Source organism: Aphidius gifuensis, linkage group LG6, assembly GCF_014905175.1.
Source record: "Aphidius gifuensis isolate YNYX2018 linkage group LG6, ASM1490517v1, whole genome shotgun sequence".
In the NCBI taxonomy this organism is placed as follows: domain Eukaryota; kingdom Metazoa; phylum Arthropoda; class Insecta; order Hymenoptera; family Braconidae; genus Aphidius; species Aphidius gifuensis.
The window spans coordinates 8434162-8459122 of record NC_057793.1 but is presented as its reverse complement, the minus strand read 5'-3'; the positions used below and the strand labels follow the sequence as shown (position 1 = coordinate 8459122).

General features: G+C 24.1%; 1 protein-coding gene across 1 annotated transcript in view; it reads left to right on the top strand.

Annotated features, from left to right (window-relative positions):
- The first annotated feature begins 7996 nt into the window (after positions 1–7996).
- The window catches only part of LOC122859339, an 82175-nt gene continuing 65210 nt past the window's right edge, over positions 7997–24961 (top strand). The window contains exon 1 of the mRNA XM_044162820.1: positions 7997–8538. Within this exon, the coding sequence (XP_044018755.1) occupies positions 8525–8538 (14 nt within the window). The 5' untranslated portion in view covers positions 7997–8524. The remainder of the gene's footprint in view (positions 8539–24961) is intronic.

Genomic DNA, 24961 nt, shown 5'->3' with positions numbered 1-24961 from the left:
CCATTTAAATATTTAAACAAAATAAATTATTATTTATCTTTAAATTTAAAATTATAATTATATTTTATTATATTTTTTTTTACCTGAATATTTCATTTACTGAGCAAATATTTTTGCCAGTTTTTCATGTCAAAAAAATATTTTTAAATCATCTTATTATTCATTGAAATATATTTAAAAATTATTTACTAATGGCAAATTTAACCCTAGGCATAATGAAAAATAAAAATAACAAGTGACATGTTAATTAGCTGACACTACAATAATTTAAATGGCTGAAGATGTAATTTACAATCGCTCATGTTCAAGTTGACTCACATTAATTCACTCCATACATAATAATAATACGTATGGAGTTTTATGTTTCAATCTTTCGTGAGAACTTTTTAATCTTTTTTATTTTCATCTTCTCAGCCATTTTATCTGATAATATATTTTATTTTTTTTTAAATTAAATACAAGTGAACAATAGCGTGTAAAATAAAAATTAAACTATCGATACAAATTAATTTATCTGATAAAAAAAATTATAATTAACGCTCTTTATCTGATATCAATGAAAAAAAAAAATTTTTAAATTACCAAAACATGTTAAAAAAAAACTCAAAGATCTATTACATTTTTTTTTTTTTGTTATATTTTGTTGGTTGTATTTTATTTTTTTATTTTAAAAATTTTAAATTATTATTAAAGTATTTTTTTTCGGCAAGATATTATATATCTTATGGGAATAGAATTTAAACAAACTCACGTTAATTGTTGTTTAAATTTATGACAGCCGGTCTAAACCCATCTTTTTACCCCTCTTTTTTTTCTTTTTTTGAAAGACGCATTTGACCCGCTCTCACCCTGACATCCGACTAAATAACCGCAGCTATTCATTTAAGTTTTAACCAACCCGCGAAACGAGCTCAACGATTAGCTGCATGGCTTGGTGTGCGTCGGCGCCGAATAAAGATGAACCCAAAAAAAATAAGCAAAGAAATTAAAAGAAATAACGAAAATAAAAAAAACATAAAACAGAATAAGAACCTGGAGAGAAAATGAGAAGAAAAAAAAAAATATATAAGAGTAGAATAAAAATTAAACGAAAGCAATCTCAGTTGTCGCTGAAAAAAAAACCACTTGACACATATTCATTTGTCTCTTTCGTTATCACTGACCTTACTTGAGGCAATAAACTTTTTTTTTATTAACCGTGATTCGGTTCATCAGTCATGTGGCCGCGTGCCACAAAATTACTTGTGTTTATATGTGAGTTTTAACGTGGGTGTAGAAAAAAAAAATAATAAAAATAAAAAAGACGAGACTGACAGGCGAAATGGGTCAGTGTATGTATAATATTATATGATTCAAATTACCATATGAATTAGGACAAAAAAAAATATACAATTAACAGCTTTTATTTATTTTCATTTTTTATTTTATCAATATGATTTTTATTTCATTTAAATTTAATTTATATAAATAGTTTTTTTTATATTCAAAAAGTGAAATTAATCAGATGTTGTTGTGAGCTTTCATCGGGTGTCGTTGTTTTGCTCATCATTTTTTATAATTAATTTTGAATAATTGCCAGGTAAGTTACGACTGAATGCCATCATCAAAATTATTCTAGACATAAATTTATCAATCAAATTGTCTTTGAATAAAATATCCTGGTTAATAATTTCCCCAGTGAAAATAAATAAAAACATCATGTAGCTTGTGTTGGTATAAAAAGCCATATTTAAAATTAAAATGAATAATTATAAAAATAATATACAAGCATAGTTTAACATGTAAACATAATGATGATTATGATGATTTAAAATTTGTCGAAAAATAATTATGACAAGAGTATGATCAGCACGATAAATAAATAAATATTCCATTTAAAAATTTATTTATTTTTTTTTTTTTGCAAATTTACTATTATCCATATATCTTGGATAAATTGAAAATTAATTTATTTAAAAATTAATTAATTCATCATCGTATTGTAATGACTCGCTGTTATTATTATTTCAAATTTAATTTTCATTAATATTTTCATCTTTTAAATATATTTTATTAAATGTTTATTTATTTTATTTATCATCAATTTGCTATAGTGGATATTTTTGTTGTGAGAGGTGTATTTTTCAATAAATTTTTTGAATAATAAAACACCGTTTTAAGTAAACGGAAGAAAAAAATCATGTAATAAATTAAAAAATATGATAAACAAGTAGTATAATAATATATGTATAAATATGCCACTTCAATTTTTGTTACCCATACTGATCTCATGCTTCATCAAGTAAATGACTACTTCATGAAGTCTGTCACAAATTTGTCACGGTATACCTATGAGGCGGTAACATATTTATTTGACTCACCAAGCTGTTAATTCTTGTATATAAAATCAATTATTTATCTCAAAAGATTTACGATTGATCCACCAAAAATGGTCACTATAAATCACCTATAAATCTATAATAAAAAATACTAAATTAATAAGATAATTTTTCTTGTTTTTATTTCCTTATAAATAATAAAAAAAAGCAATAAAATAAAATTTTAAATGATAAAAAAAATTGAAATATTTCGAATGTTTTGTCCTTGTTTGATTATTTTTTATTAACTATGGTATTATAAACACGAGTCTATTGATGCATGTAATAATATTACACCAAGTTTATTATTTAAAAATTTTTTTTATGAGTCTAGTATATGTCTACCCTCGAGTAATCATTTAACAAGATATTTTTTGCCTTTGGTGCTTTTACCATTGCATAAATACATAATAAATTTAATTCTTTTTTTTTATTTTAATCTATAATATTGTATACTATATTCAACTAAGATGAGAGTTTGTCGGCATGTCATATTGTGAACTATAGTACACTGCACATGGCCGAATCATCATCCAATGTTTTTTTTTTTTTTCTCAAGGTATTATTTTCGTCATGATTCAACGTTGGTGGTGAGTTGACTGTTTGATAAAAAATAATCTTGTTTTTTTATCTAAATTTTACAAATAAATATCAATCGATTGTTCATCATTTATTTTATAAATAATTATTTATTTAAACTTTATCAATTATTGTAAAACTGAGTGAGTTTGTTTATTCAAATTTCATATTGAATTTAAAATAATTTTGAATTTTAATAAATACCAATACAATGTTGTCATGACATTGCACAGTTAATTATCACATTTGTTCAACAAATTATCACTCTTCACAACTCAATGGTTAACTTTGTAAAAAAATAATTTTATAAATTTATAGATAATATACAACCAATCAGCGTCTAATTGTTTTATCTATTTTTTCAACTGTAGAAATTGATTTACGTAAACAATTTTTGTAAATGTCATTTGAAATAAATTTTAAATATTAAAAAAAAAACTTTTGATTAAATAATTTGTTATAAATAAAAATACCAGAGGTATTACTGTAAAATTCCCAAGTTAAAATAATTTTTTAAATAAATATTTAGTCAATAAAAATAATAATGAATGAAATATCAAAAAGCAACAATAAAATTATTATTATTAATCATATAAAAATGTTTTTTTAAATATAGAGTTGATGAAGAAAAAATATCTTTACCTTCAATTTTTTTATCACCAGTAAAAAGTCCAGAAATACCAATGATTTCTGATGAAATTTCGGACAATGTGCCTATACCAGTTTCGAACATTGGTGTGACTTGATTCATGTTAATTAAATTTATATGTCCTAAGTAATCATTTGGAATATTTGCTACAGAAGAATATGGTCCATCGACTATTGAGGCATTAAATAAAGACTTTGGAAATTCTGTGATTTTTGGTATTGTTAATAATTTAGAAGAAATTGCCATTTTTGCTGGATACATTGTATTTTTTGACCAATTAATTTTATCTAGCGTTTTATTGATGAAGGTATCTCTTATGTTAATTGTCATTGTGTTTGCTATATTTTTTCAACTATAGAAATTAATTTACGTAAACAATTTTTGTAAATGCCATTTGAAATAAATTTTAAATATAAAAAAAAAAAACTTTTAAACAAATAATTTGTTATAAATAAAAATACCAGAGAATCCAAATTTTAATTTAATTAATTTACATCATTTGAATTTGAAAAATTTTTTTCATAAAATATATATTTGAATCTAAATTTTATTTTTATTAATACAAAGATAAAAACAAAGTATTTTTTAATATATTATTTATATTTATTATCCGTTTGAATATATATTTATTTAATATTTAAATTGTTTATTGAATATATAAAATTATGGAGAAATAAAAACAAAAATTCCATAAATTTATTTGTATATTTTCTTATTTTACTCAATCAGTATAGTCAAGTGACATTTAGTGTGCATTTAAATTGAAAAAATAGCTGATAAAAATTAAAGTAGGTTTTAGTTAAATATATTTATCGAGTTAGCTCAACCGTAGAGATTGGATATAACTTTTTCGTCACGTGCGGGCTGTAGTTTAGTGAGAAAATAAAAAAATAAAATAAATAAATATGCATCGGATGAGCAGGTCAGTCGATTTTTCAGTGTCGTTTTTATTTAATGGATTCCCTTAAACTTATCTTCAAGTGTGTTTACTCATTTTACTGTCTGTTTACGTTCAACTAAAAAAGACCGATCACTTTCATTTTCAAAAATTTTTTCTTCAACATCTCTTTACTCACGAAAAGTAATTAATAAAAATAAAAAAAAGTTTAAATTTTTTATTTTATTTAAATTTTAATTTCATATAAATTATAATTTTATTACGCACTCACTTTTTTAAAATTATTATCAAACACCCACGTTGTTGAATAAAAAAATTGATATATAAATTTAAAAATTAATGACTATTTTTGATTTAAAAAAAAAAATTATATCAGAGTAAAATTTAATACACCTACACTCGTTGCAAGTGCCAAACTTTAAAAAACTCAATTTCATTCATAAAATGATTCATTGATTATATCTTATTTTCTTATTGACTGAAAAAAATACAAAAATAAAAAAAAATTCATTCAAAAACTTTTAACAAACGTGGGAGTTATTTTTTTTTTTGGATTTTTATTTTTCATATTATTCTAGTATATTTGTGTATATTTATAAAAATCCATATCTTTATTTCTAAATGACCTGAGAATTTCTGTCGCCAAATTTTTATTGACTACAATTTTTTTCTTTAATAAATTTTTTAAATTAAAAAAAAAAATGATATTTAATTTTGTATTTTAATTGTCAAATAAAAATAAATAAATAAATATTAAAATGAAAAATAATGATGAACCGATTTAGCTTCATTTGCACGGTTACATTTTAATCATGTATCAGCCAGATTGTAAATCACTGTGGTCGACGTATCAGCATACACAAAGTGGCAAATTTATATCACTGGTATGATACAACGACAGCGACGTTTAATTTCATGATACTCTCTTACATATATCGTCAATTTATTCATGTGTACTTGAATTAATTATTATATATATTGGTATGTAATGTAACTATGTATGTATCCAACAATTATACTTGTAACGACATAATAGCCATCGATGGTGGTCTTGTGTATGTACCACTATATAATCTCACACACAAAAAAATGTATAATCCATTTAAAATTTAAATCATTTTATTTTTTTTTACGTTCACTTGCCAAGGTGTATTTGCATATGTCCAATAGGTTTATGCATTATCTTTTTTTTTTTGTATATAATTTTTTAATTAATAAATATTATTGACCGGTCGACTGGATCTTTGTGATGATTATTTTTTTATGTCAACTTCATTTATGTTGGTATATTTTATATAACATAATTTTTATTTAATAATGTGATTTTTAATTTAATGCTATTGTGGCTTATTTAAAGTTACAAAGGGAATGAGTTTAATTTTTATTTTAAATTATACAAGGTGATAATTTTACCGGTTGTATGAGTCATCAATGAAAGATACACGTGAATTGAAAAATAGAAAGAATAAATATTTAATGGATTATAATACTTTGTTTTTATATATTTTTTGGTGATTTAAATTTATGATTTTGATAGATTTTCTTATGATGACATGTATGTCAAAATACATGATGATTAAAATTTTTTTTGACTGAAAAATAAATTAAAATAGCTTGGATTATGTCAGACAAGGAAAAACAATTTTTTTTTTAATTTAATGAAAATGTATGATAGGTATATTGGAATTTATATTAACGACAAATAATCTTGACATGTATTTTTAAAATTTATGCAAAAATATATGGTCCATCACTGTCCAAATATGACCACACATTGGCCAATATATTTCAGCTATTTATGACATTTTTTTTTCAAGTTTAACTTTAAAATTTAAAGGTGAAACTTAAATTGTTTTAATTGTTCATCAACGACTCATAGATTTATCAAACGTATTATAGCTTATTTTCCAAAGTATATTAAACAATTTAAGAAACAAAAAATTAGACAATTTATTTGATAAAATGCAAGGATAAATTTTATAAAAATCAAAAAATAAATTCAGCTGAAATTAGTCATAGATTATCGATCATTAAAAAAAAAAATGACAAAACGACTATATAATTTTTAAGAAACGTAAGATAAAAAAATAAAAAAAAAATAGCAATTGATTACTAGATCTAAAATTAATTCAAATAATATAATTTTTAGTTTTAATAGTGTTTTTTTTTAAATCCGAAAAAAACTAACTTCAACTTTTTTTCTTTTAAAATTTTCATGACAAAATAAACCAAATTAAAAAAACAAAATAAAATTATGAAAATTTTCACAGCATTAAAATGAAACAATAAAATTGTTAATATCTCAGCATAAAGATATGATAGATATATAATTTAAAAATTTTTGTATTCTTTTAAACTGTTTTTCAATTGAATGATCAAAATTTGGCAATGATTCAAATCGATACAAGCAAAAATGTATATATGAGAACGATAAGATTGCACTTTGTACAACAAATAATACTATATTTTATTTTTGAAAAGTGGCACGTCTCCACAATACTCGTACACGTCTATTTCTCCCTTATTCGAATGAATGAATTTTCATTTATCGTATCACTATACTCTTTACACGATAATATACATAATGTTTGTCTACTACACTCATGACAAGTCGTTAAAGAATTTTAAAATAAAAACATTTATACAGTATCAGTGTACAGTTGTCGTCACTCATTGATTCATTCAAACTCTCAATGGAATGCTTTTAAAAATTCATTCAATATATGTTTTTTTTTTCATAAATATCCAAACATTATGTATTTTTTATTTTCTAAAAAATAAAAAACATTCAAAATAACGACATCGTGGGTGTGACAATGCCACAATAATTGTTTATCTATGCCAAAAGCGATGCTGTTTAAAAATCAAACTCAAAAAAATGACTAAAAAAATTTTAATTACAAGCTAATTAAATATATAAAAGAAAAAAAAAATTATTCCTAATATTTAAAAATATTGTTTGTATATAAAAAAAAATATACTTTATGTTATTTTGATATTTTGATATTTTTTTTTTGAATTTAAAAAAATGCATATTTGGAAATATAATCTTGCGGATATCGCGACAAATCCTTCGCGGCGTCTCGAGTATTTTTCGTACATAGTTGGGCGAGTAAAAGAAAAAGAAAAAAAAATAAAAAAAATAAATAAATGAGAGGAGAATGTATAAAAGAGGATAAAGAGGGAGAGATGGTGGTTGACGGCGACGACGACGACGACGACGAGCAACGACGCCGTCGCTGTCTACAACATTTTACTATACAACATTGATATTGTATAGTGGGGATGAAAAATAAGGGTAGTTTAAGAGGGGTTCGTCAGTTTCCGGGTTCTTTCGATGTGAGTGAGGGTAAATTTTATCTATCCTCTTGCTTTTACTCATTTCCATCCCTCTGTATATATGAATTTGTATGTGTATGAGTGGATGGTTTTGGCGAAGAGAAAAGACAGAGGGGAAATCAAACAGGCAGGAGTAACCCCGCGGACCACGATACGACGAAGCGTCGCGACGTCAGTATAGAGCACCGCGCTATCGACCACCGCCACGAGACAAATTCGTTTACTTGTTTTTTCTTATCGTCAGGATACCGATCAGATGCTAAGCCTGAATATCCTTTTTTTTTGTTGAAAAAATTATTGTTATATTTGTTTAATTAAATTATAAAATTATATTTAATTATTAAATATATATTTTTTATTAATGATTGATTTAAATTATTGATAAAAAAATTAAACAAAAATTTAATTCAATTTGTAATAATAAAATTGGTTTTTTTTTTTTTGAATGAAATGAAAAAATATTTTCGGTGGATTATATTGGTGAATTAATTGATTGTTTTTTTTTTTTTTTTTGAATTTTTTTCTGGTTTTGTTAATTAAAATTGGTTTCACAAGGTGAAAGAAGAGATTGTGATTAATCTTCGCGTGATAATCAGATTGATCGCGTGCGGCACAGTGCGTGTATACGGTGCCTCGTCTGACGTAGAAGAACACAAATATTTTGGACCCAATGACTGTCCATCGAGGGACCACGGGACACACATGTTCTTTATAAGGTCAGTGGGTAGTTTAAGAATTTCAGAAAGATAGTTATTTAATTTTGAATATATGTAAGTGATTATATTGGTTTGAATATTGAAAATGAATGGTGATAATGATTTTCAATTACAAATTTTTTTAAATTTGTCTGGAGAATGTGCGAGAACAGTGACGACACTTTTACCGGTTGTAAATATATGAGTCTTCAATGCAAGATACGCGTGAATTGAAAAATAGAAAGAATAAATATTTAATGTATTATAATACTTTGTTTTTATATATTTTTTGGTGATTTAAATTTATGATTTTGATAGATTTTCTTATGATGACATGCATGTCAAAATACATGATGATTAAAATTTTTTTTGAATTGAAAATTGAGATTTTTTTTGACTGAAAAATAAATTAAAATAGCTTGGATTATGTCAGACAAGGAAAAACAATTTTTTTTTTAATTTAATGAAAATGTATGATAGGTATATTGGAATTTATATTAACGACAAATAATCTTGACATGTATTTTTAAAATTTATGCAAAAATATATGGTCCATCACTGTCCAAATATGACCACACATTGGCCAATATATTTCAGCTATTTATGACATTTTTTTTTCAAGTTTAACTTTAAAATTTAAAGGTGAAACTTAAATTGTTTTAATTGTTCATCAATGACTCATAGATTTATCAAACGTATTATAGCTTATTTTTCAAAGTATAATAAACAATTTAAGAAACAAAAAATTAGACAATTTATTTGATAAAATGCAAGGATAAATTTTATAAAAATCAAAAAATAAATTAACCCGAAATTAGTCATATTGAGATATAGATTATCGATCATTAAAAAAAAAAAATGACAAAACGACTATATAATTTTTAAGAAACGTAAGATAAAAAATCAATAAAAAAATAGTAAAAAAAAAAAATGAAAAACACGACAAGAGTGTGAATTAATTAATTCGATGTCACGCCAAGGCTAGATTAAAGCGATAGTATGGTTTTATCACCGAAAAAAAAAAAAAAACCACTTATTACCTGATGATTTAAATACACAAAATCATTATTTAACCAAAAAACATACACTTTGACGTTTAAATCAATATAAAAAATGGAAAAATAAACAAATAAATAAAACTAAAATGAATAATAGAAATTTTGCTGTATAAATACATATTTTTTTTTTTTTGAAAGAATTTTGTATATTTCTAAACAAGAAACTCTTTCTGAAAATTGAAACTAAATTGAATATATATTAAAATTCATGAGAAACTTGTAAGTTTATTTATACATTAAAATAATATAAAAAGATAAAAAATAATAATATATTATAGTATTATAATTATTTATTCAGAACAGAAAGACACAAATTTTTTTTTTGATCATTCAAATTTAATTTTAAAGGAAATATCTGTGGTTTATTAATAATTCACAAAAAAAAATTATTTTTTTACTTCTAATTGAAATGGAAAAATTAAGTAAAATAAATAATTTAAAAAAAAAAACTAAGATACTTGATTTTAATTAAAAAAATTATCAATAATTATGCAGATTTTAAATTTCTTCAAATATTAGATCATAAAATTGACATTTAAATATTCAAATATTTTGTTGTAATTTACAAAGTTATTTTGATTTTATCTTTGATTAAAATTTTTCGACAAATGTATTTTTCAGAGGGTTAACAAGAAAAATATAAAAAATTTAAAAAATCTTATTTAAAATGAAAATTTCTAAATTTTATTTATGACAACATAAAAAAAAGAAATATTTTTTTGTAAATTTCACTAATTTTATATTGGAGAAATAATTTCAAATAGAAAAAAATTTTTTTATGGAGAATAACTCATACTGTTAATGTACACATTTATTATTGTTACCATTATGAATAAAAATAAATAGGAAAATTTCTCAAGAGACAATCTAAAAAAAAATAAAAAAAATTCATTTACAGTTGTTTAACGCAAAAACATGTGTACTGATTTCTTTTCTTTTTTAATTTTTATTTTCATATTTTTCTTTTGAAAAAATATTGTGTATAATAGGCTTGAAAATATCATCAGTAAAAATAATTTTAAATCCCCTGTACCCTTGACTCTTGTTGAGTGAAAAACGTACTTGAAAATTTTTTTTTTCCCCTATAGTTTACAAGTTGAATATTAATATACCAACACAAATGATTTTAAAGCTATTATCACAAAAAAAATATAATCACTTGTTAATCATATGAAAAATTAATTGAAAAAAATAAAATAAATCGGGTTACTTGTAATTAATGAAAAAGAAAAAAAAATTGTCATGTCAACAAGTAAATTATGCATAATAATTGTGTCTCATTTGCAAGGCTCTAGGAAATAAAAAAAAAAGCTATTAAAAAATAAAAAAAAACAACCCTCTGTCTACTAAGGCAAATGCAATTTTTTTCGAAAAAAAAATTATATAAAGTTCGAGTACATCGTAATGGCATTTCTCCAATCGTGATTCCAACTGTAAATTTACCTGAAAATAGCACAGAAGACACTTGACTTAATACACTGGGTTAAAAGTGGGTCGTCAAAAGTCAAGTTTTCTGTTTCGTATATATTCAATCTACCCCCCAATCAGCTGGTACCCACTTGAGAAAAAAAAATAGCATTGCGGATTTTTAAGGGAAAAATCACCCTCCAGCAGTTGATTTTTTTTTTACTTTTTTCTTGTCATCATATTAAAATTTAAAAATAGAATAAAAAAAGCTTGAAATTATTGAAGGCCTTGACTCGGTCACCCTGAAGTCTAGTGATGACTTTTGAGGGCCATGCATATACCCTCAGCAGCTCGTGACGTTGCATTCAATTGTATCACGTGTATATTAATATTCTGCTTTAATTTTTGCCAGGGAATGTTAACTAACACAGGCAGTGTATCATTTTTTTTTTTTTTTTCCATCAGTGAAATTATTAATAAACTAATTAATTTTATTTAAAAAAATATATTTATTTGAGATAAATGAAAATTTAATTAACAAAAAATAAAATAAATTATTTGAAATTAAATTACAAGGTTAATTGTTTATTTGATGAAAAATATGAAAATTATTTTTTTTTAAATATTAATTTATTTGTGGTTAATAAATTTTATTTGAAATTATAAAAATAAATATACTTGAATTTTGACTTTTTTTTTTCTATAATAATTTCAAAAAATTTTCATACTACATTTTATTAAATAAATAATAAATATTAAATTTATTTTTTCAATTTTTTTATGTAATAATAATTACAAATAATCATTTATTTACTTTAAATATTTAATTTATTTTTCATACAAATAAATATTTATTTCGTTAAAAAAAAAAAAAATGAAACTATTCAAATAAATGATTTATTTTTTTCAAATATATTTTTCATTTGATTCAAATATTTAATTTATTTTATACAAATTAATATTCATTCTATTCTACAATTTATTCAAATAAATTATTTATTTATCTCAAGTATTTTTTTTCTTCATTTGAGTATATTACATTTATTAATTTTCAATCTTTTAATTATATTTCGTAAATATTATTTTACATTCACATTGAAATGTGTAAAAATCCCACAACAACATTGTCAACTTGTCAAGTTTAATTTCACAAAGTTACCCATTGTTACAAAAATATTTAAAAAATTTTTCTCACTTACTCATAGCTTGTCCTTTGACACTGTAATATGTAAACTATTCGTGCTCTCGCACCTTCGGCCGTAAATACACCGACAATGAGCACGACGAAGGTGCAATTTGTTGTTATTATTATTATTTGTCCTCTTTTATAGTATACCTGGAATTACCAGGTTTACATAACACGCAGTAGAAAATTAAAAAAAAAAAAAAAAAAGAAGCCATATAAATTGAAAAAAATAAAAAATTATATGCATTTTGTAAAATTAAATTAATTTGTTATTAAATTATATTTTTTGGAAATATAAAAATAATGAAAATACAAACAAAATATATGTTTACAACGTTTTGCACTAAAGTCGGCTCAATAAAATAATATAAAATATAATTTTATATTGATAATATATTTATATAAATGAGTATTGATGGTCAAATGAAGTCCGAGTGTATTGCTTACCGAATTGTTGATCCATGTTCTGACAAATCGTAAAGTCACTTCTAACATTTATAACCGAGGGCTTTGAGGAGTCACAATATTACAAGAACATGCAAGTACATATGTATAATTTATATATTTATATATATTTATTTATTTTATTTTATTCATATGTGTGTTCGTGCTTGCGAGTGTGGCTTTGGTACCAACGCAATAAGCACTAATGGTTCCGAGGCGTAATAAACTAGTCAGGTATGTTGTATGAAACCAAATGCCTGACCAAAGAAAAAAAAAAAAAAAAACAAAGTCTTAAAGAACGTATAGTAGTAAAAAAAGAATTAAAAAAAAATTTTTTTTTAAATCATTTAAATACAATGAAAAATGAAAATAGGTGAGAGAAGAAGAGAAAAACAATTTGTTGAAGTCATGGTTTTTTTTTGTTGCGGTTATTGTACTTGTTGTTGATAAAAATGTTAACATATATTTTACTTTTTTTTTCTAATCTTAATTATATTTTTACGTTGATAGGAAATCATAAAGCTATGGTTTATTGACCCCAAATGGAAACTATTTAATTTTTTCATATATTCATTTAGCAAAATTAAATCTCTGCTTTGTTTTAAATCATTTGACAATAGGCTAAAGTCGAAAAAAAAAAAATCTGGTGATTCCTTGAAATTGTTTAGAGTTATCTACATCATTTGAAATAATTCGAGTCATAAAATTCTTACGAAAAATATTTTTTTAATTACATTAAATAATTCAAAACGTTGAAATTAGTTTTTAACTATTTTTTTTTATTAAATTAAGGGCATTTAGGATTGAAAATTGAACATGATTATATTGTTGTAAATTTTTGACAGTTTGTTTTGTTATTGACACAGAAAAAAATGACAGATTTTGATTATATAATATTATACAATTTAAAAATATTTAATTCTTATTTCAGCTGTGAAAAAAAATAAAATTTTGCAATTAAATTTCGCTATTTTAACAATTTTCTACCTAACTTTTCAAACTAATTTTCAATAAAATATTATCAACTGTTATTTAATTTATTTATTATTTAATCTTATTGATTTAAAATCTATCGAAAAATATTTACATTATATATTTTTAAAAACCCAAAAATTACCCAATCTGATTTTTAATTTTAAATCATCAGCAAATTTAAAATCACTTATATTTAAAAATAATATATATCAATAAATAAAATGCAATAAAAATGAAAATTTTATAAATGAAAATACCGCGTTAACTTGTTAAGTGTTGACTGAAATAATAAAAAAAAAATAAATAAAATACTTGATAATAATATTGAGTAAGAAGATTTTAAATTTAAAAAATTTTTATATATTTCTCAATGTGTTTTTACTCGTGTTAGAAAGTTCATTTTAGTATTGGTTGTGTTTACTCAGTTAAAAAAAAATTATATATATAAAAAACACGTTGTTTCATCGAAATGGAACCGTAAGCCAAGTGGCAAGCTGTAAGTAGTATAGGTAAATCTCTCAGAGTCTCAGTAGCAACATTGGATTCAAAGGCACCTGTGGAGTTCACATCTTCTTTTTTATTTTTATCTTTTTTTTTTAGTTTTCCTTTTATTTTTTTAACCTCAAGTATACTCAAAATATGTGTGTACTCTTAATTCTTTTGTTCATAAATTTACGTCTCTAAAAATCCACTTCTCAGATATGCCGTTAAAAAAAATTCGATATAATAATTCTCCTTTGGTCGCACTTGAAAAGGATTAGCACATGATTTTTACTGGGGTTTTCATGTTTTTTTTTTTTTCAGGAAATAAATATAATATCAGAATGACTTAAAAAAAAATTAGAGAAGGAAAAAAAGGTTATTCATTTGTTTAAGATGTGTGAGAAAAAAATAGTTTTGACTGTTGAGTAGTTTTCACGAATTGCCGTAGTCGAGATAATTAAAGGTGCGGAATTTCTTACAGTTTATTTACAAAAGACACCTTTAGTTTAAAATACAAAAATTATCCGTGAGAAAATATTTTTAAAATACAGGTAGTAAAATGTAATTTTAAATTGATTTTTAAATAAAAAATTTAATTCTATGAAAAATAGAAATGTGTGTTTTTTTTTTCATTTGATTTTTTTTTTTTTTTTACAGTGTTTTTATCCTAGAAAATAAATATTCACAATGACACTATTGAATTTTTATTTTTCACAATGCATTCTTCTTTTTTTGCCTCGTGATTTTTTTTTTCTTCATGTAGTTGTATATATTTTTTTTTAATTTTTTAAACATCATAAAAATGTACTGTATAATTATTGAGTACCTTGTGAAAGCTTAACCATTAAAACCATCAAAAAAATATTTTTCAACATTTTAATTTATTGTTAAAAATTAAAAAAGGTCTAATTTTGACTTTGGTATTTTTTTTGATCGATAAAAATCAATTTTATAAAAAATATAAAAACAAAATTGGATAAAAAAAAACCTTCCTAATATCTAGGACACTTTAGATCAAAGAAAAAAAAAAAATCTTGCAATTATAATAAAAACGGAAATTATAAAAAAGAAATAAATGATTTTTTTTTAAATGGCAAATTTAAAATTGCAAATTAATTGCCATTAATTGAGCGTTAAATTATTTTTAAAATTAAAATTTTATCCAAGATAAAAGTCCATTTCTTTTGTAACTTGAAAACTTGATGCTTTTTATTTTTTTAAAATCGATGTTATCGTGGAATATCAAATTTATTATAGAGACTTAGTCGACTACTCTTTTCGGTTACTGTCCAGAAAGTTGCCGAGGTAAGGCGTGATAAATTTTTGTCCTTTGTAAAAACAACTGGACTGTTATATATAACATTTTCAGAAACTCTCTACTTACAAAATGTATATACCTTTTTTTTTTTTTTTTTCTTTAGTACGAAAAACTAGTGAGAACTTTGTAAATGCATCCATGCACGCGTATTTTATGACCTCCATCTACTTTAGAGTACAGATACCCGAGAGGATATTTTTACAGTATAGATATCTTGTTTGAAAAATACTTAAAACTTGGACTATTTGTCGTTGAATACGTAGCAAAAGTCCAACAGACAAACAAACATTTACGAATGATCAACAAAAATTTGTGTACATCATGTATCACATTGTTCAGACAACAAGTATTTTAATATATATTTCAAAACTAATAAAATAATAAAACAACTTTTTTTAAATAACTATGCAAATATCATACTTTATAGTGACTTTTTAAGTTTATGATATTTTCATGAAATAAAAACCAACAGTCTTTTTATTAAATGAAAAAAACACTTGTTTTATATAATAAACGACCGGGTAAAAAAATTAAGTCTTTTGGAGATCTCATAGAGATCTTTTCTAAATCTCGTTTGTGAGACGGAAAAAGATTTTTCAGAGATGAATAATTGAAGAAAAATTAGAGACGAATTAGAGATAAATTGAACAAGTTAACAACGAATAACTTTTTGAACTTTTTTTTCAATAAATATCTCATTTCACTGACTCTGACTCTACGTTTTTATTTGAATATGGATTCTAAGATTGACCTAAATATGTGTAAATAAATTTTTTTAATTCAATAATAACACAATTAAATAAGTAAACATTCAAAATTTCAAATTCAACAATATCTACTTGCACCAGCTCCAACTCTGACCTTAAGTCCGACTCCGACCTTAAGTCCGACTCCGATTTTGAATCCGACTCTACGTTGTTTTTGAAATATGGATTCTAAGATCAACCTGAATATGTGGAAATAAATTTTTTTAATTCAATAATAACACAATTAAATAATTGAACATTCAAATTTTAAAATTCAACAATATCTACTTGCACCAGCTCTAACTTCGACCTTAAGTCCGACTTCGACCTTAAATCCGACCTTAAATACGACTCTACGTTTTTATTTGAATATGGATTCTAAGATTGACCTAAATATGTGTAAATAAATTTTTTTAATTCAATAATAACACAATTAAATAAGTAAACACTCAAATTTTAAAATTCAACAATATCTACTTGCACCAGCTCTAACTCTGACCTTAAGTCCGACTCCGACCTTAAATCCGGCCTTAAATCCGACTCTACGTTTTTATTTGAATATGGATTCTAAGATTGACCTAAATATGTGTAAATAAATTTTTTTAATTCAATAATAACACAATTAAATAATTGAACATTCAAATTTTAAAATTCAACAATATCTACTTGCACCAGCTCTAACTCCGACCTTAAGTCTGACTCCGACTCTGACTCCGACCTTAAGTCCGACTCTACTTTTTTTCTATCTCTTCTGTCACTGGGAATATATTTTTTAATTGTCTATAATTTTTCTTCAATTCATCTTTAACTTGTATCTGAAAAATCTCTATCCGTCTCACAAACGAGATTTACTAGAGATCTTTATGAGAAAATTGTGAATTAAATTTTTCATTCAAGCTTTAATTCTTACATGTTTTTTTTTTAAAAAAATCAAAGCAAATTATCTTGATTAATCCTTGAATTTTACTCTTTAATATTGGCATGATATTTGGCTAAATAAATTCTTAAAAACTTTTAAAAATTCATAAATAAAAAGCGTCATAAAAATAAAGCTCTTCAAAGAAAAAAAGAAAAAAGGATGAGCATGACACACCCTGATGTATAGATTTCCAATAAATATGTGGAAATGATAGCTTGAATTAAAAGGCCAAAGTCCTTGGTTGAAGACTAAATTGGTCCATCGAATACCAAAGCTACATGAAATTGTTGAAGTGTCTGGTGAAATAACTTGGCCGAGTTACTCGGGTGTCTGGCATATTCACCCACAAAAACGATCAATCGTCAACTATTATATCGTCCAGAGTTTCCAAGTATCTTATTCCAAAATGTCTCAAGTGCTATTCTCATTCTACTGTGATCATTAAAAGCCATTTGAAAAAGCTATCAAGTCACTAAAAATATAAATAACATTATGATTAACAAGTTAATTTTAACGGATTATTTTTGAGTCAATTTATTAGATGTATTCATTTTTATGACTCACAATTGATCATATAAAATATAACTTGAATTAACCATTGTAATATTTCGTATGGGAAAAGAAAAAAAAAAATAGTCTATGTGGTAAAATTGTGTGTGGTTTTTATAAATAAATGTTACAGACTCCATTTGGCATCTAGTGGCTAATAGTTCCGGTCTTTTATATTTTATCACCGACAACTAAAAACTGTAATTGTCATCAATTTACAAACTATAGATATTGCTTTTTTCTTTTCTATACTTGTCAAGTCAAATGGATTTACTTGAAATATATATTTTAATCATAAATTTATTGATCCAAGGGTTTGAAAATTGTGCAACATCGCATTGAAAATATTTTTAAAATTTATTTAAAATAATATTTAAGTATCAATTTTGGTGATTATAATTTTTTTAAATTTACTTAAATAATAATGTAGCAATTTTTTTTGAAGTAATAATAAATCCATCAACATATTTAAACATTAAAATTTTGAGAATAATAAAGAGAAACTTTTATACATGTTATGTAAGAGTTTAAAAAAAAATTCAGACTTTTATTTTCACGGTTCGGTGGTTATGGTTTTCTTATTTTTGTCCACAAGTCGCGACAAGAAACAATGAAAACATGACGGTAAATCAGAGGTACAGTAAAAAAAAAAAAAATATTAAGTAGAAAAGATTATCTTAAAGTTTACAAGGTATTTAAGCATCATCAAAAAATCAAGATTAAAATGAAAAAACATTTGGAGAAAATTTAAGAAACTATTAAAGATAATACTTGAATGAAAATAAATTTGGCTTTATCATAATTTTATAAATAATTACAATGACTGTAAAAATAATTTGAAAATATAACTGCAATATTTTTTTTTGTTCTTGGAGCTTCTAGGGGTGGGCAATTATTTGTGTAGAAATTTTATCCTTCGAAAGTCAAAAGTCAAAATTTTTTGAGAGCTGAAATTGTTTATTTTTTCAATATTTAAATAAATAATAAATTTTCCATTTGGTTTCTCACAGATTATCAAATGTTTATTTAATTTTTCAATATGATTTTTCAACTATTTATGGTGTTCTACTACTGTTGAACTACTTGTCACCATACTCTGATAACTTCTACTTTACCAAGTTCACTTTAAACCACCCGTGAAGCAGGATAATTTATTTCTCAGCTTATTCATATGCTGTTTTTCATATCTATAACTGAAAACACACCATGTTTCATTAGTTTTTCACATACTTTAATGTCAGAATAAAAGAAAAAAAAATAAACAAATAGACACAACCGGTATGTCATTTTTATAATGACATACAAAACGACTTGTATTTTTAAAAAATTTTTTAAATTAATTATAATTTATTAATGAAAAAAAATATATCAAGATTAATTATTAATATATTGCAAATGACTCGTTAATAATTATCAACAAATCTTGTAAATTTTTAGTCTAGATTAATTTTTTTTAAATAATAATTATCAACCAGGAAGAGAAAATTTTATTTGAATTTTTGTTAATTTTTTTTACAAAAAAATATGTATTTTAGTCAATTAAGATATACAGTTTAGAAAATAAAATTTTTAAATAATGTCAAAAGCAATTTAATTTCAACACATTTATGTGTATTTCATAATAATTTAAATTTGAATATGATTTTTTAATACAAGTGTCTTGATTATGATAATTATGGCACATTCAGTGTCAAAAATTTTATAAAATAAATACGGAAATTGATGATGCTTAAACATTAGTTATTTATTCATTTATATTTTGTTTGATATGTTAAAAAAAAGTAAACAAATAAAATAAATAAATAAAAGACATTTTTGTTGGGGGCTTAAGATAATGGGCAGTGACAACGGCGCCAATCGAAAATTACGACTGATGTGTAACGCGAAGAAGACACACGCACGCACGAAAAAATTTAAATATATGTATTGAGAGACTGGAAAAAAAAAAAAGAGACAAGTCGAAAGGGTCGCAGGTTTATATATACAAATATACATATACGTAAGTTAAAATAAAAATGTAAAATCACGTGGGCGTTTTCTCTTGCGACATTCAGACATTCAGTGCGTTACTCATCCAACCGGTATCTTGTTAAAGCATCATCACCAAATCACTGACACTATACACGAAATGATGAAAAAAAAAAAAATAATATAAAATTGTATATAAGCAGAACACACAAACATGCATCACTAATATTTTATATATTTTAACATGAACAAACAAGACGCAAACATCAGTATGCTTTCATTTTTCGATATCATATTTATGATGCAGATTAATTCTAAACAAATTTTAATTTTATTATTATTATTTTATAGAAATAGTATATTTAAATTGTTATTTATTTTTTTGTTCTGCAAGATATTTTAATAATTGAATTCTTTTAAAAGTGACTCATGATAAAATAAATGTTTAATGGAAATAAGAGAAAAAAGGAAAACAAGACAAGTAACATTTTAAAAATGAGCTCAAATCGATGATAAGAGCTTTCAGCATGGAGTTTGTTTGATTATTTTTTGAGGTGGTTTGATGGTTGGACTAGAAAAGTCAATATACATTTATAAATTAAAAGTATTAGATATGTTTCAAGTGAACAATAAATCATTAAATATTAATTTATAAATTGTGTGATGAAAATAAGCAGTATTTAAATTTTTTTTTCATAAGAAAATAATCAAAATAATAAATTTATCAACATAGCCTGTCTTTGACTTGCGTAGTTGGACAATGTTAAATTCCCATTGAGATTCAAATTTTTAATTTTAAATAATATAATCTCCTTTAGATCAGCGGTAACCCTGTCAATTGATGGTATTTCAAAAAACTAAATAAATCAATGACTATTTGAGACAGTCAATTCCTATCTAAAAGTTTCCAACAAATACGTTAATTTTTCAATTGAAATTCAAATAAAAAAAATAAAATTGTTTCTCCAATTAGCCTCGCGTTAAATATATCAATTTTTGATAATCAATTTATTTTTAAAAAACCCAAAAACTTGTGTTGAAAGTAACAACCAAAATATGCAGATTTATTTAGTTTACAAATCATCCACAAAAATATATTCTTTGTATCAAAGTTCACACATACACCCTAACAAAAAAAACCACCCTAAATAAACTAATTATTTCGTCCTCTCATTTATGAATAAATAATTATTAATATCGTTATGATTTTTTTCCATCAATCCATGCTACATAAATTTCTAGGAAAATAAATTCAACAAAACTCAGAACTCTTTTTTAATATTTATTTTTCTAGTTACCTGGAATATAAAATTCATCCCTGAAAAGCGTTAATAATCCAACGCATCAAAAAAACCTCGCATATTAAAATCCAAAGTTAACGAGGCACATTAGTAAATATATATATAAATTCATAAAATGCGCACATATATATAAATGTGTAAAATATTAAAACAAATCTCTTTATAGCATTGCTATTATATTTTCTCGGAAATTGAATGCATGTTTGTAAGTACTTGGTTTATTCAACAGAAAAATGTTTATCGATTAACCACACGATAATTATCTTTCGTATATTATATACATATGAATGTCGCATGCAGTTTGATAGTCATCGATTTGTTATACGGTCTATTTTATACAACAACTCAAATATAATTATAATATATTAATAATAATAATCATTATTATCATCATTAAAAAAGCATAGCATTAAACTTCATACTTTTAAAGATAGCTATCAGGTAATATCCCAAGGCACACAGTAGTTATAGTAACACATCATTGGTATATCTTATCTTTTCTCACCTTAGCTGTGAAGAAAATGAATATTTTAACACGTTTTTATTCATTTATTTATTTATTTATTTATTTATTTATTTATTTATTTATTTATTTATTTATTTATTTATTTATTTATTTATTTATTTATTTATATGGATAAAAAAATAAAACAAAACAAGTAAAAATGTAACAAAATAGAATAATAATAAATGGAAGCTGGCAACCAATACACATATGATAAAATATAAAAAATAATTTCAAGTGAAAATATATATATAAGACAAGTAAAAAACACATGGATGGTTGCACTTGTAGGAACTGGGTGGCGCCCGCGATGTATGGAACATTTAAACATGATACTGGCATCTCGTTTACAGTGATCCAGCAAGAAGTAACTCGTGCATGAAAAAAAAAAAAAAAAACACAAGTAGAATGGGACAAAAGGTATATAACGCAATACTGATAAAATCACAAGCAAGGTGCAGTGTAAAATCCCCATGAAAACCGGTATCGAATGAACCATAATGCAAACTGTGCATAAATAAATACTCTGACATCGTCGATATGAATTTAAACTTGAATGTAATGTCAGAAAATTAATAAAATAACAATAAAAAAAAAATAAAATATATTTAAAAATGTATTTATTATATTTATTGAGAATTAAAATTGTATAAAGATTATTTTTTTTTGATGATTTTGAAATGATATGATATGAATGTTTTGATATTCGTTGATGACATGAAAAATCAGTCATTTTTTATTGCGGTAATTGTTGATTATTTATTGTTATATTTAAAAATTAATTTTTGCAATTTATTTTAGCAACTAGTCACTATTTTAACTGACTGATTGCAAAAAAAATAAATCAAAAAAGTTCATTTTTAAATGCTGGAGAAAATTTTGAATTTATTTATTTTTTTCTTGAAGTTAGAATAATTGTTGTGAAATTTCAAACTGATTGTTTGTGATCCTACGTCAACAATTATTACAATTTTTTGATTGTTTTTTTTTTTGGAAATAAGACAGTTAAAATGCCAACATTTTTGAGTTATAAATTTCAAAACAATTGGCTATCAAAAAATTCCAATGAAAAATCAAAAGCGATTCAATTTTTCAACGATAAAAAGTCGAGATTTTTCATTGAAAGATTTGATTATTTATTGTTAAAAATATCTTGAATATACAAGTACAAGATGAAAATATTTAAACTGTTTAAAAGACAATTTAACAGAATGATCAAAAAAGAATGCGTATATATATTGTTCGATTTTAAAATCTCGCGCGTGCTGCATTTGGACACGTAGCAGTCATGTAATTACAGGATATTGCATTCTCGAACGGTTTCCAAGTGACGTGGGTCTCGTTCTATTACCATCTTTTGGCTCATCTTTTTCCCTCACTATTTTTTATGATTTTTTTCTTATTTTAAACTCATATATATATATTTTTATTTTTTATTCCATCGGCTTCCTTTGAAATGATGCTGCGCACACGCACGTGAATATTCTGAATACATGCGGTGAGAGAACAGAGTTTCTTCTTTTATATATGTGTTAAATAAAATGATCGTGAGTTGAGCAGAGAGAGAAAAACTAAATGAAGAATCGAACAAAGATAAAGATCCATGCTAAAATGCCGCGTACCTTTGAACATAATGGAATGAAATTCGAGGCGTTTTCATGCCAAAAAAAAAAAATACATATATATATTAAAATAATAATAATAACGTTATAAAATGAAAAAGAAGAATATATATATTATGAATATAAAGAAATAAGAGATAAAAAAAAATAATAGTCTATTTTCAAATAGGACAATTTACGCAAATTTATATCTTCAATGGAAATGTGATATTTTTTTGATGTTTTTGAGTGACAAGTTTTAAGGCACTTGGTGATACTTAGACATGTTTAGAAATGCTTTTTTATTTTCTCTTTTAACTATTTTTTTACTTGCAATGATCGGCTCTATCAAGGGATGATTCCATCCTTCAGTAAAAAATTAAATTCCACCAAATAAAATTCAAAAATTTGGGTGAATAATTTTTATGATTTTAGAGTCAGCTGTTTTTGTGTTGTATTAATTTTTGATCCCAACTTGACTTGTCGAATTAAATGGCAAAAAAAAAAAATATATATACCAGATGGTTGCACGTGGATGTGGTAGAAGGTGAGGTCGTTTATCGGTGCCCATTATATAAATTCTTGGGATGCGCGCAAGGTGGATACGTTTCTCTTTTTAATCAACCAAATTTACCGCCGCTGTGTGTGCGCGAGCTTGGTCAGCGGGTTAAACGTGATCGCAGTTTAAACATATTTTTATTTTTTTATATTTTATTAAATGTATATTTTTTTTTTTTATTATTTTTTGTATATAGATTTGTTTTATTTTATATACAAACGTCATGAGTTGATGCTTGTTGCGTTACTTGACGTCGGCAGTGTCTAGTTCATCGCAGTGAATTTAATTGAACATCAACGTTGTATATTATCAAAATAAAAAAATAATAATAATTATATATACGTAATGAAATAAAGTTTAAAAATATATATACAACTGTGGAATAAAAAGTTTTGCTAAAGAATAAATATGAAAATAAAAAGAGATAAAAAAAAAAAAAAAATATTACAAAATTTTTCGTGGCGAATTGTGAAGTTGAATTGCGTTACCAAGGGGATGTTGAATATGTGCATATACCCACTGGCGACGTCTCGACAGCCAAGCTCTTTCACATTTACTTCCGAAATATCAAATTAAATCTCATTGGTTCTTGTGCTCTCAGAGTGTGTGGGAGTGCGCACTCTGATATTCTTCTTCTTCTCATTTTTTTTTTTTTTTTTCTTTTTTTCGATAAGAATATATTTTTATTTTCTATTATTATTACTTTTCTTTTTTTTAAATATATTTTTCTTTATTATTTTTATTTTATTTTCCAGAATGAAATAAGTTTAAGTGCCGAAAAGAATAAATTTTGGGGATTCACGAGGAGTTTGACAGCGTCTCTTTCCACCCCTTTACAATCCCCTTCCTCATTTATACATATACCGTTCTTTCGTGATCGCTAAAATGAAGCTTTTTTTTTTTTTCTTTTTGTAAGAAATACGATTCGATAATTCTGACAATGATAATATATACTGAATTGAATTATTTCCGTTGTCTACTTGATACTTTTGCTTGATTAGTTTACTAAAACAAAAGCGCCAATTCAAGTGTCATTTAAAATAAAAAATACTCGAGTTTTATATAGAGATGTATTTATCAAAATGAAGAAAAAAAAAAAAAATGCATTTTAAAAGTTGTATACATAATATAGTAGCGTGTCGAGTCAAGTTGAATAAGTGGCGCGTAAATACTTGCGCCCACACGTTCAACAAAATTGCGCGCTCACAACAAGCCAATATTATCAATTAAAAATTTCTTTGAAAAAATCAAAATTAATTTTAAAAAAATCTCTGCATTTTTCCTGACTCGTTGGAAAAAAAATCAATCGAAAAAGTTCATTTGCAAATGGTGGAGGTAATTCAAAAGATTGTTGTTAATTTTTGCAGTCAAATCAAAAAAATTCACCTGCAAATTTATCATTAGTAATTATTATTTTGTAATTAT